At 42.5% G+C, this 14,578-nt stretch overlaps 1 protein-coding gene across 4 annotated transcripts in view; it reads left to right on the top strand.

Annotated features, from left to right (window-relative positions):
- ARAP3 (ArfGAP with RhoGAP domain, ankyrin repeat and PH domain 3) overlaps positions 1–14,578 on the top strand; it is a 259,199-nt gene that overhangs the window by 175,085 nt on the left and 69,536 nt on the right. For all 4 annotated transcript variants that reach the window (XM_040344956.1, XM_040344957.1, XM_040344954.1 and 1 more), the window contains exons 15-18: positions 2,902–3,036; positions 6,372–6,525; positions 11,462–11,564; positions 13,165–13,363. In XM_040344956.1, the coding sequence (XP_040200890.1) occupies positions 2,902–3,036; positions 6,372–6,525; positions 11,462–11,564; positions 13,165–13,363 (591 nt within the window). The remainder of the gene's footprint in view (positions 1–2,901; positions 3,037–6,371; positions 6,526–11,461; positions 11,565–13,164; positions 13,364–14,578) is intronic.

Raw genomic sequence — 14,578 nt, 5'->3', positions numbered from 1 at the left:
CACAGTGAGGCATGCACATGGACACAGTGAGGCATGCACATGGACACCCTAGGCTTATACCCGAGTCAATACGTTTTCCCATTTTTTTGTGGTAAAATTAGCCTTGGCTTATATTCGGGTCGGCTTATGCTCGAGTATATACGTTACATTTAAAAAATCTTTCGATTTAAGTGGTGGGGGGGTCATAGAAAGTGGGTGGGGAGGGTAAAGGTAACAATCGCTTGAATCCGCTCCCCATGCCCTCTGAATTTTATCACATACCATAAGTGTTTCACTCCCTAAAGTGGTTGTAAACCCTCACATATACCCAGTGAAGTGATTGGCCTCAAGTGATACACAGAGATGAAATAAATCCTCCTACATAATTTGCATCTGTCTATTTGCAGTCTTCTCTTCAGCCATTCAAAGTGCTAAAACAAAGTTCAGAAAACAGGGGACAGGGAGCTAAAGATACACTCTGCAGAGCTCAGTGAGGAGATCTCTGAGAGCTGATTGGAGGGAAGGGACACACCCCCTTCACAGAGCATAAATGAACAGAGCTGAGGCTGTCAATCAGCTGGAGGTCCCTCCTCTGTCACATTTTTTCTCTTGGGCCTTGTACACACAACCGAGGAACTCGTCGTAAATGAAACATCGTTTTCCTCGACGAGTTCCTTGTTAGGCTTGTCGAGAATCTTGACAAGCTGTCTTTGCGTACACACTGTCAAGACAAAATCTCATCGTTCTCAAACGCGGTGACGTAAAACACGTATGACGGCACTATAAAGGGGAAGTTTGTTTCCACTGGCGCCACCCTTCTGAGCATGTGCAGGTTTCTAAGCATACACACGAACGTGTTTCTCGTCGAAAATCAGCCCGACGAGGAACACGACGAGGAAATTGAGACTCCCGACGAGGAAAAAGAGAACTTGTTCTCTTTTTTTCTCATCGAGTTCCACGACAGTTTTCTCGATGAAAAACATACACACGACCGTTTTCCTCGGCAAAAAAGCTCTGCCACCAAGTTCCTTGATGGATTCTGTCGAGGAAAACGGTCGTGTGAACGAGGCCTCGATGTCAGAAAAACTTATCAGAAGTGAATTATGCTGATAGCAGAGGAACAAAGCAGCAGACAAAAATTAAATGTAGTGCTCTTTACTGAGACAATTACACATTGAGGGATATGTTTTGTTCAAATTTCATGTGTGAAGTTTCCAACCACTTTAAGCTTTGTTACATACACAGTAAGGGCCCTTTCAGACGTCCGCTCCGTTCGTCCGCTTATTACAAGTCCGTTTACGGACTTGTAATGGTTCCCTATGGGATCGCGTCCGTTAGCGGATGGAGCATCCGCTAACGTCCGCGACCATCCGTGTCTGTCAGGATCCGCTTTTGCGGACGGAAGAAAACCCGGGAGAGCGGAGGAGAGACAGGGTGGTCTCTGCACTGTGTGCGGGGACCGCCCTATCCGCTGACAGCTCAGCGGGGATAACAGATGATCCCCGCTGAGCTTTTGCGGACACACGGAGCGGACACAAAAACGGTCCGCTCTGTGTGAAAGGACCCTAAGATAACATTTTATTGTTTCCATTATTTGTCTTTTTTGATGTACCTAAAGGAACTGCCACTTAAAGCGGGAGTTCACCCATTTAAAAAAAAAAAAAAAAATCTCCCCTTAGCTTCCTGCTCGTTCGGTCTAGGGGAATCGGCTATTTATATTAAAATATGATCCGTACTTACCCGTTTTCGAGATGCATCTTCTTCCGTCGCTTCCGGGTATGGGTCTTCGGGAGCGGGCGTTCCTTCTTGATTGACATTCTTCCGAGAGGCTTCCGACGGTCGCATCCATCGCGTCACTCGTAGCCGAAAGAAGCCGAACGTCGGTGCGGCTCTATACTGCGCCTGCGCACCGACGTTCGGCTTCTTTCGGAAAATCGTGACGCGATGGATGCGACCGTCGGAAGCCTCTCGGAAGCCTGTCAATCAAGAAGGAACGCCCATTCCCGAAGCCCATACCCGGAAGCGACGGAGAGGATGCGTCTCGTAAACGGGTAAGTACTGCACATATTTTAAAATAAATAGCCGATTCCCCTAGTAATAACGAGCAGGAATCTAAGGGGGAAAAGTGCCCTCTAAGGGTGAACCCCCGCTTTAAGATGGGCACACACCCAAAGGTTCTTGCACATACTTGCAGCAGCTTTCTTTTGGGTCGCCTGAAGGTGGACTGATGTGATCTGGCAAAATATCAGAATTTCCTCCATCTTTTCATACATTCCTATTGTCTAGTGAGGAAGTCCATCATAGTGATAGGCTAAAATAAATATTTGGTAGCAGAGATTAGCGGTTATAACACTTTGGCAATTAGACTCTTTTCACACTGAGCCGCCCATAGCGTCGGCGGTAAAATGCCGCAATTTTTACTGCAGACGCTATGGGCATTTAACCCCGCTAGCGGCCAGAGAAAGGGTATAAAACTGTGCGGTATATCCATATTCAATGGGCAGCAGCGGTGGAGGAGCGGTATACACACCGCTCCTTCACTGCTCCAAAGATGCAAAGTCCAAAGACTTTTTTTACCGTCCCGCTAGCGCAACGCTCCATTGTGAAAGCAAAAGCACAGTGGAAGCTGACGGCTTTTAATATGTCCCCACGCCAATTTTAGTAACCACACTACCTGTATACAAAAAAATGCCAATTTATAACTAGCTTTTGAATTTAGGTGCCTTGTTACTGCAGCAGTATGACCCTGGTGTGACCATACCACTGCGTTTTAAATGAACCCTTAATGTTGTATAGATATTATAGAGAGTTATTAGAAATTCCTAAATGGTCATTGTTTTTAAAATGTGCCTAGATGAATAATTGCTGTGTTACCCATAACAATCAGTTATAGTTCAACTGTTGTGCTTGTTCATTTTGTAGCTGAAGGACTTTTTCCAGATGACTTGAACCAAGGAAGAGTTTACGATGAGATCATGCAACCCGTAGTGCATTCTGGGTACTTAAACAAGGCCGCCAACTCGAGCAAAACATTTACAGCCAAGAAATCAAAAGATGGTAAGAACTATTAAGGGGTTCAGAGGGATTTTTATAGCCACTAAACAGGCTGTTGCGCAAATGTCGAACTTTGCAACTTCTTTTTATTGATTTGAGAAAAATAGAAGTGTACAAAATAGAGCCTATTGGGCATACCCAGACTCAAAAGTACAAACACAACATAACATTCCAACTCACTTAACTCCTAAAGGCACTTCAATTGCACAGCAAGCATGAAAGGAAAAAGGAGTAAACTGATCATCAGCAAAGACATTTCCGGATAGATGATAGTAACAGCAGCCCCACACCATACAAGGCAAAAGCTCATAGACATATACTGTATTACTAGGCCAAAATAACAAAAGCAAAACATCCCCATGAACAAGGACATCATACAATAAGGCAACACGTTATTGAGAGATGGATTCTGGAGAATCAGTAGTGGAGGGAGAATTGAGCCAAAATCCCCAAACCTTAATACATTTTTGGGGGAAACCTCTGGATTCATAAGTTATTTTGGGGAAAATTTACCAAATTCAAAGTAGGGGCTGCAAAGGATTTCCATTTAAGGATAATAGCCTTCCTTGCATTGAACAAAACAAGATGCATTGAACAAAACTGATTGCCTTCATTGGGGCCAGGGTATTTACAAGTCCCAAAATACATATATCAGTAGTTAGTGGTACCGGAAAAGTGATTAATTTTGGGGGGTTTGCCCCCCTAAAAAAATATTCCATTAGCCCCCACTGATGTGGATCTTTGTCTATCATATCGCCTTCTTTTCTTGGGAGGGTTTCCTCATAGTTGAGCTCCCCCATGCCTCTTATTGCACTCCAGTTCCCCGATATTTTTTTTGTGAACTCTGCCCAAAACTGAACTGCATATTCCAGATGAGTCCCCATCCACACCGGTGTGACCTGTCATGCAAATTGATAGATCAAAGTCACATGACAAGTCGCATTCTATTTCTGGCTGTGGAACCGTTCATGTCAGAGTGACTTCGACTTACACCAACTTTGAAAAGGTTCCTGGATTGAAGTAGCTAAGATGTCGGCAAACTGCACATGAAATTGCACTGACTGGAGGCTTTGAAATCACGTTGTAGCGCAAGTAGCAAGTGGCGCAATTTCAAAGCTGCATTCGGTGTGAACTGAGACTGAGGTATTTACTAATGATTTGTACAGGGGCTTGTTTGTATCTTCTTTGGAGTCTATACCATATAGGTGTCTGTTTATGAAGCAGTGGGGATCGCCACTGATCACAGTTCATAAACAGTTTGTGAAACAGAGATAATCGGGAGAAGTGTTTGAACATGTTCTTCCGCCGATTATCTCTCGTCGTAAAACAAACGTTGTTTCCCTCAACGAGGTTCTTGTCAAGCTTGATGAGATTCTTGTCAAGCTTTCCTTACATACACTGTCGAGACAAAATCTCGTTGTTCTCAATTGCGGTGACGTACAACACGTACGATGGCACTATAAAGGGGAAGTTTGATTCCACTGTCGCCACCCTTGTGGCTGCTTTTGCTAATCTCATGTTAATGTGTGTTAAGTAAAAGTTTGGTGAGAGACGATTCGCGCTTTTCAGTCTGTTACAGCGTGATGAATGTGCTATCTCCATTACGAACGCTACTTTTACCAAAGGTGCGCTCCCGTTTCATCTAAGCATACACACTAACGTGTTTCTCGTCGTAAACCAGCCCAACAAGAAACACGACGAGGAAATTGAGACTCCCGACGAGGAAGAAGAGAACTTGTTCTCTTTTTTTCTCGTTGAGTTCCACGACAGTTTTCTCGACGAAAAACATACACACAACCGTTTTCCTCGGCAAAAAAGCTCTGCCACCAAGTTTCTTGATGGATTCTGTCGAGGAAAACGGTCATGTGTACGAGGCCTGAGGTATTTACTAATTGTACAGGGGCATGTTTGTATCTTCTTTGGAGTCTATACCATATAGGTGTCTGTTTATGAATGAATCGCCACTGATCACAGCTCATGAACAGTTTATGAAACAGAGATAATCGGAGGAGAAGTGTTTGAGCATGTTCTTCTGCTGATTATCTCCGCACAGTGGGAATCCTCATTGAATGACACAGTAACGGCCAGTTTATGAAGCTACAATCTGAGCGCTTCACTGGCAATCTGTGTCAGAATTCACACTCCCTGATTCACCAGCTCAGAGGTGGAGAATCGGGGAGTTAAGAGGAAATCTGGGGGGATCTGCAGGGGAAGGAGGAAGATTACCTCGCTCAGACCCCCCAAGTCTGTAACCATGTCCACCTGTAATATTTATGCGTGTGTGTGTATATATATATATATATATACCGTATTTATCGGCGTATAACACGCACAGGCGTAAAACACGCATCCTAACTTTAAGGCCCCGTACACACGATAGGATAGCCAGAGGACAACGATCTGAAGAACCGTTGTCTTAGGTTAACCGATGAAGCTGACTGATGGTCCGTCACGCCTACACACCATAGGTTAAATAACCGATCGCGTCAGAACGCGGTGACGTAAAACACGACGTGCTGAAAAAAATTAAGTTCAATGCTTCCAAGCATGCGTCAACTTGATTCTGAGCATGCGCGGGTTTTTAACCGATGCTTTTGCATACTACTGATCGATTTTGACCTATCGGTTAGGCGTCCATCGGTTAAATTTTAAAGCAAGTTCCTATTTTTTTAACCGAAGGTTAACTAACCTATGGGGCCCACACACGATCGGTTTTGACCAATGAAAACGGTCCTTCAGACCGTTGTCCTCTGGCTATCCTATCATGTGTACGAGGCCTAAGAGGGACGTTTCAGGAAAAAAACTACACAGGCACAGTTTACCCTCTATTTTCAAGGTAAAAAAGTGAGTGTTATACGGCAATTAATACAGTGTATATATATATATATATATATATATATATATATATATATATATATATATATATATATATATAATGTGTGTGTATATGCATGTATATATTATGAAGGGGAACTCATTATTTTATTAACATTAACCTTGCCGTCTGTCTGTGTACTGAGCAGTGATAATTTATCACTGCTTAATAAACTGACATCTCAGTGTTTCTGTGAATTTCTGGTACTGTAATCTCATAAACTATCACAAGATTCCAGTATTAGGGGCTGTTCTCCAGTGTTTGAAGCGTTTTTAGATTGCTTCACTCCTCCAAAGGTGAAGCGATCTCCACTGAGAATGCCGGAGAATGAAGCAGTGAATATATTTTACTGCTTCATAAACGGACACCTTAATACAAGAAAGTATCTACTGAAGCAGAGAGAGGCCTAGTTGCTCTTGTCCCATTCTTTTTACAGATATGTAACATTTGTTTTTATGAACAGACTTTCACAAACACTGGTGTGTCCTGGAAAGGTCCCTTATATTTTATGAGAATGACCGAAGCTCGGAACAAGTTGGGAAGATTCATCCTTCAGAAGTGGTTTGCTTGGGAGTGAACAAACTGGACATCCTGAACAGCCCAGCACCTGTGGAAAGGTCAGACATCACATATGGCATGTGTAGGCCAGCCTGCTTTTCTTTTACATGCACGCTATTATGCAAGCATCACCTGGGAATATGTCATCGACTGATATGAACCTTGCATATTTATACTTTATATTCATGGAAGCAGACACAAATGTCACCTTTGGTGATACAGGTTACAAAATACTGCAGTAAGACTCCATTCACACAGGGGCAACACAACTTCCAGTGCGACTTTGGGAGGCAACTTGGACACGACTTGAGTATGAATCACAGCGCGACATGAGGCAACTTACAAGGCAACTTCAAGTTGCCTCCAGGACAGGAGGCTTTCCATTAGCCAATCAAACAAGAATCAGCTCTGTGGGAGGGAGGGGTTTCCTGAGAAATGTATGTTATCTTCCTGTATTGTTGCTTCTGTTAAGACAGTGATCCGACTTCTGAGGCGACTTCCATTGAAATCAATGGGTACAAGTCGTCTACAAGTCGGATTGAAGTAGTACAGAAACCTTTTCTGAAGTCGGAGCGACTGCAGTAGTGTGCATTAAGACGGCTCCATCCACTTACATTGATTTTCTCATGCATCGCGAATTGAGGCGACTAGGGGTGACTTGGGGCAACTTGAAGTCGGATCCAAAGTCATCCCTGTGTGAATGGGCTCTAAGGTCCACTTTGTGGTAACCACAGAAAGTACCTGTAGATAACATATACTATATTTATTAATATATCTTTATGCTCTTCATGGTTAGATTATCCCTACAAATGTACAGTATTCGAAGGCCATACACTAATAGATTTATTTTGCTCAGTCTGCAGGCTGCAGATATTTAAAGCCCCGTACACACAATCGGAATTTCCGATGGAAAAAGTCAGACGGACTTTTTTCATCAGAAATTCAGACCGTGTGTATGCTCCATCGGAAATTCGGATGAATTCCATCAGAGTTTACATAGAGAACACGTTCTCTTTCCTCCGATAGAATTCTGATTTGAATTTGGTCGGACAAAGGTCAGATCGTGTGTATGGGGCATAACAGTTTCTTCCTTCTTCACAAACGGTGTGGATGGACAAATCCCCCTTGCTAGGACATTGTATTCTGACAGCCACATGCTCTGGCTGTTAGGATAAAAGAGTGCCTGCAGCTGATTGGCTGCAGGTGCTTTTTGGTCAAAACATTTCAGCCTGGCTCCTTCTACAAACGTCAATTGTGTCAATCCTGGAAAACGATCTCACTTAATGGCTATACTTAAAGACTTGGGTACTCAAAATAAAGTGAAATGTGACACATAAAACATAAATCAATTTGACTTACTAGATAAAGCAAAACTGACACAATAAATAAATCGCAAAGGTTCGATATCAATTGAAGTCCTAGTAAGATGTGATTCTTCTGTGATGAAAAATCTTCCGTATACTATCGATAGTGAGTTATCCTTCACCAGCTGCACAAATTACACCCAAATTAAACCCAAAGTGTTCCGTAGGTAGGTTCTGCTTGCCAGATGATAATGACCCCTTTAGTGGAAAAGCACGTCTAAAAGGCTTTGGCAAGGCAATACTTGCTAGTGATGGAGACTGTAGAAGCATTTAAGAAAACCCCTTCCTCCGACAGAGATCTTAGATGAGATATGTAAAAAAATATATAGAAGGGACCAAATAGTGTAATCCTGTTTATTAAAAAAAACCAATAAAAACAGTGTCGTAATGGCTGCTTACATGTGTGGTGCCTTAGCCTGGCACTGAGGCTATATGCGTGTCAGGTAGTCGAATGGTGCCCCGTGGCTATCACTCGTAGCCGGCGTGCATTCCACCTTCCATCGCCGACAACCAAAGGGACCGGAAGTGATAAGTGATGTGACCAAGACTTGCCTCGACGTACGTTTCGTTGATTTTACGTCATCAGGAAACGTAGATGTAAAATTTCAGCACAGAAGAATCACATCTTGCTAGAACTTTGATATCAAACATTTGCGATTTATTTTTATTTTTTTGTGTCAGTTTTGCTTTATCTAGTGTTTCTCACACAAGTCACATTGATTTATGTTTTATGTGTCACATTTCACTTTATTTTGAGTACCTTAGTGTGCTTCCGTATTATAATTGTTTATTCACCATTTGCACAGTAGCAATTCTACTTGGTTTGTGAGCGCCCCCTAGACTTATATTCACCAATACCAATAGTAGCATGAATACCATAGTCAGGGGTAGCAGCTGTTTTATTCATCAATTATTTGTGTAGTGCACATTAATCTTACCAATTTTTGACAGTAAAAAAATTTTTTTTTTGACAGTAAAAGAATCTTACCAATTTAGTGTGGTGCGAAGTACCTATATGTTTTATAATTAAAGACTAAAGCCCTGTACACTTGATCGGTTTGTTCTGATGAAAACAGACTGTTTTCATCGGACAAACCGATCGTGTGTGGGCCCCATCGGTTTGTTTTCCATCGGTGAAAAAAAATAGAACATGTTTTAAATTTTTCCTATGGATGAAAAAAACGATCGAAAAAAACTATCGTCTGTTTGGAAGTCCATCGGTCAAAAATCCACACATGTTTAGAATCTAGTTGACGCATGCTCGGAAGCATTGAACTTCATTTTTTTCAGCTCGTCGTAGTGTTTTACGTCACCGCGTTTTGGCACAGTCCGATTTTTGACTGATGGTGTGTAGGCGAGACTGATGAAAGTCCGCTTCATTGGATATCCGACAAAAAAATCCATCGGATTAGATTCCATCACATATCTGATCGTGTGTACAGGGCTTTAGTGCCGGTTCACACTACAGCAACATGAAAGTCGGCAGGACTTTGTGAGGCAACTTGAGGCAACTTCAAGTTGCCTCCAGGACAGGCAACTTTGCCAGTGGCCAATCAAACAATAATCAGCTCTGTGTGAGGGAGGGGTTTGCCTGAGAAAACTATTTTCTCTTCCTGTAAAGTTGCTTCAGTTATCCGACTTTGGAGGCAACTTCCATTGAAATCAATGGGTACAAGTCGCCTAGAAATCTCCTTGAAGTAATACAGGAACCTTTTCTGAAGTCGGAGCGACTTCAGTAGTGTACGGCTCTCATTCAGGTTGCGGTAGTGTGAACGGGCACTCAAGGGTCTACTTATATAACATTTGTGGCTGAATATCAAACACATTCATGCAATCTGGACGTATTTTTTTATAACAGATACATTTCTATGATTGTTAGCACCATCTAGTGGCCAAAATGTGGTATAGTTTTGGAACTACCTCAATGAGAAAATATACCACATTGTAGCCACTAAACTAGGGTAGGAAAAGAAACCAATATACCGTACATTTACTGATTTACTGATATAGTAGAGTGTTTTTGTGCTATATACTATATAAATACTATTCTGTAATTTTGATAACAATATTTTTAAGTATTTATTTTTATTATTAAATTCCTGAAAAATAAAAATCTATTGTTTGTGTGGAACCCCTCCCTTTAGTAAAAGATTCCTTTAGAGCCCCTAACACTTACCCTTACAATTAGCACAAAATTGATTCCTAAACCTCCAGCCTTACCTTCAGTGTTGCAAAATTGCACAGGCTCCTCTCTTCTCCTAAAATTGCTAAATTTGAACTCCCTACACAATTTAAGCTTCTCTTGGTGCGCATTAGAAGCTTCACAAGTTAGATAGAGCCCGTCCCATTTTCTGGCTTGAGGATGTCCAGCATCATCTAGCTTTTTCCTCCCCAGCCTTACTGACCCTGATGCACCATTTTTTTTCATTGGATTCTAGTTGTTTCAATAATATATACTCAGTGTCACAAATTACCTAGCCTGGTCTGCATGCAAATAGTCTACCTAGGAACATCTACTCCTCCAGAATGATACTTGTCCATTAGGGCAGTTTGATATTGTATAATTCTTCTCAAGAATCATCCAACTGCTTGCATCATGGCTGATGGCTCTTGGGAGGAGTACTGAGGTAGGGTGCTGTGATGTTTTCAAGAAGCTACAGTAACTTACCAGCCCCTTTTGCCAGCAATGATCAGCCTTCATTGCTTAGCAAAGCACAGAGACCCAGTGATGACATCACTGGGTGTGAAACAAGGTTTTATTTAAAATTGTCCTTAGCATGTTGATTAGGAGGAGGGTAAAGAAGAACCAAGGAAGGCAAGTATGTATAAGGTGATTAAAATTTAGCTTTAAAGGAAGTTCACTTTAAAAATAATAATAAATGCAAATCTTTTTCCAGGTAAAAAAAAACGTGCAATTCTTTTATTTTGTGTTATTAAAAACCTGGAAAGCATTGCACATGTGATCAGCAGATCATGGGTGTAATGCTGGGTTCCTGCAGACTGTCAGTGTACCTTGTACACAGTGACAGGAACCATTAATGAACTACCTAGAACACTCACCAGTGCTCTGGTAATTCAATGAACACTACAAGCTGTCAGCCACAAATGCTGATGGTAGTTGTAGTTTTCCCATTCACAGAACTCTGTGAATGAATGATGCGGCCAGGCGGGTGATCAGGGAGAGGCTGCAGCAGTGGGAAGATGTTCCACCCAAAAAACAAGTGGAAAACCTAACATGTTCCCAAAGGTGAACTTATCCTTTAACCTATCGCTTTACATAAATATTCTGTAAATACTAAACTTTATCCCCAACACTGAACAATCCCTGGAATGCCATATTTACTTTTTCAAGCCGCAGAGCTATTGTCTCCAAAAATGTCATATCCATCCTACACTAAAATCTCAGCATTTCTCATTTCTAATGGTACCCAGCTTAACTGATCTTCAAAGAACACTTATGAAAAAAGAACACAGTGTGTACAGAAAAATAGTAGCGTGTAATACTTTAATACTGTGTATCATTTTGGAAGTCAGTTTTTTATTACCCAGGAGCCCAAAACTGTTGCAGAAAGTCGTTTATTTTCCACATTTGTAAACACGTGAATGCATAATCATTTATATAACATTTTAGGTTTCGGTACACATTTGAAATTGTGTTGGCTTGTGAAAAAGTGCACCAGTTTGGGACTGATGCTGCTGAAACACTGCAAACATGGACAAGTGCAATTGGGAAGGTGAGCTGAAATTTTATTTATTATAAGGGCAACTCCAGTATACCAGCTACATTCACAATTATTATACAAACAAATATACCTGCCAGAAAATGTCAAATTCTGTTCAGTCTTGTGATCCAGACACTCCAACTATATAGTACAGTCAGGTTAGTACCCTTCCTTCTTCTACTCCTTTTAGAGCCCTTTCACACTGGCAGCACCTGAAAAACGCTGTTAAAGCGCCACTAAAACTAACAACGCTTTACCGGCATTTTTTGCGGGCGCTAGCAGGGCACTTTTAACCCCCGCTAGTAGCCGAATAAAGGGTTAAAAGCGCCCACAAAGAGATTTGCAGGCGCTTCCCATTGATTTCAATGGGAGGGGAAGCTTTAAGAGTGGTGTATTCACCACTCCTAAAGCGCTGCAAAGAAGCTGCTTACAGGACTTTTTTTTACGCCCTGCCAGCGCAGCGCCCCAGTGTGAAAGCACTCGGACTTTCACACTGGGATTGCAGATGAGTCTTCTTTCAGGCTCTTTACATGCGCTGGAAAATGCCCCAGTGTGAAAGGGGTCTTAAGCTCCACAGCTTGGTTTCCGATTCTCCTTAACTTGTGCCTGGACAAAGAAAGAGCAGTAGTTAATTTATATGGTCATCCTTGTGGAATATCTTCTTATGTATGCGCTCCCAGTGTTAGATTATAGTACATAGCAAAATGCTGCCCCTTCCTACCCTGGTCCAGATGAGCAGGGGTTTTAGAAGCTAATAGAAATCAGATTTAGTAAAAAATAAATATATAAATAATATTAATACAAAACTGGCAAAAGTGCCTTTTACTTTTAAAGGGCAGCTCCACAGAGAACAGTAGACTGGAGGAGAAAATATTAAATTACACTTCCCCTTATAACCTTGTTCTATGCCTTTAGATCTTTCCCTCTCTTCTGTCTCTCTCTCTCTCTTCTGTCTCTATTCTCTCTCTCTCTCTCTCTCCTCTCTCTCGTCTGTCTCTCTTCTCTCTCTCTTCTGTCTCTCTTCTGTCTCTCTCTCTCTCTCTCTCTCTCTCTCTCTCTCTCTCTTTTCTCTCTCTTCTGTCTCTCTTCTGTCTCTCTTCCGTCTCTCTCTTCTCTCTCTCTCTCTCTTCTGTCTCTCTTCTCTCTCTCTCTTCTGTCTCTCTCTCTTCTCTCTCTCTTCTGTCTCTATCTCTCTTCTGTCTCTTCTGTCTCTCTCTTCTGTGTCTCTCTCTCTCTCTCTCTCTCTCTCTCTTCTGTCTCTCTCTCTCTTCTCTCTCTTTTTTCTCTCTCTCTCTCTCTCTTCTGTCTCTCTCTCTCTCTCTCTCTCTCTCTTGTGCTCTCTCTCTTTTGTCTCTCTCTTTCTCTCTTTTGTCTCCCTCTTCTCTCTTGTTAACTGCAGAGGTTTTGCACAAAATCATTCTAGGTAGTTGAAATCACAACCCTTTGATTCCTACCCATCAACTGGGGAATCTACTGAAAAGGGTAATTGGTGTGGGTGTGTTTTGCATAATACACTGAATTCCACCTATCTATGCTCTCAGGAGTTGTTCCTTAGGTTTTAAGGGGTTATTCTCTAAAACCTGTGACAGCAGATGTTTTTCTTTCCATGCAGTGGTTCACCCCAATCAGCTGCCACTGTCTGCTAGGATATGAGTTCCAGCGAGTGGGTAAGATGCACTACAAAGCAATGCTGAACCCAGATCAGTGGATGGAAGGCTTCTTTCTGTTACAGAAAAGTCACCTTTTTATCTGTCCAGAAGAACAGGATGGAGCAGAGGACAGCGTTAATTTACGTCAGCTCCAGGAGCTCAGTAAGTATTATAGACAGATTTCTACAAATGTGACACATGACCTTAGTTGGAACAAGGGTAATGAAGAACAGGGTGTATGAGGCACCCACACATTAACATTTGTTGTGAGGCTCTAGGGACAGACAAACATGCAGAAGGGAAAGCAATTTCTGACTCATTAGGCCTGTGGAGTTTATTCAGGGAAAAAGCAGGTGGGTCTCCTGCCACCACTTTTTCACCTGTCCTCAGGTACCAGAATAAAGGTGGGGTAATCCTTAGATTGTTGGGTGCATGTTTTGAGGCAAAGTTCTTCTAATTCTAAAATGCTTCTCAGTTTTTGGGGCAAAAGTTGATAGCCGCTTTCCAGCCAGTCACCACTATTACTAGACCAATGCTAACATATGTAAACTTAAATTGAACGTGTGGCCAGACTAAACGCACTAAAATATTGTCTTAGATATTTTGTGCAAGACGTAGAATCATTTTAAAATAAGCCCTCACTCATCTCTATCGTTTATAGCCATTGTGGAGAAATCAGTGTTTAAAATTCATTACAGTGGCCCGGAAATCTTAGGCCCCTTTCACACTGACGGACTGATCGGGTCCCCCTTTCAGTTTTTCAGGGGGACCCAATCGGACCATCCGTTGCTCTCCATGGCGCAGTCTCCATTGACACTCGCCGAATCCGATCTGATACTCTCTGTTAAAAACCGGCAGAAGGGGTTCCGTTTCCCATCCGTTCGGCGAATCCCATGACAGTCAAATGGAAACAGACAGGGGGTTTATTTATGAAAGTGCTCTTAGAAGTCAGTCGCTGTAGATCTGAGCAGAAGATCTGAAATGAGGGGAAGCTCTGCTGATTTTATCACCTAATCATGTGCCAGCTAAAATGCTGTTTTTTATTTTCCTTGCATGTCCCCCTAGGATCTACAGCGACTGCACTTCCAAGTGCACTTGTAGTGCAAAGTGGATTTGCCTTTTGTAAATAACCCCCAGGCAGTCTGTTTCCATCCGACAGCCCATAGAGGACAGTGGGCTGTGTCCGTGTCTGCTCTGCATCAGCGGAGAGGACACGCAGGCCCGTCGCTACAGGACAGGCAAAACAAACAGATGCTTGGGGCCCCGAGCTGGCCTGGGGCCCCCAACTTCCCCTTCCCAGGCTGTAGCGTGGCTGAGTTCCTCTTCCTTCCACCCGGAGTACTGTCAGTCTGACCGGGTACTGTGCGTGGTACAGGA

This window comes from Rana temporaria, chromosome 3, assembly GCF_905171775.1.
Source record: "Rana temporaria chromosome 3, aRanTem1.1, whole genome shotgun sequence".
Taxonomy (NCBI): domain Eukaryota; kingdom Metazoa; phylum Chordata; class Amphibia; order Anura; family Ranidae; genus Rana; species Rana temporaria.
Note: the sequence above shows the minus strand (reverse complement) of the source record. Positions and strands in the feature narration are given on the sequence as shown.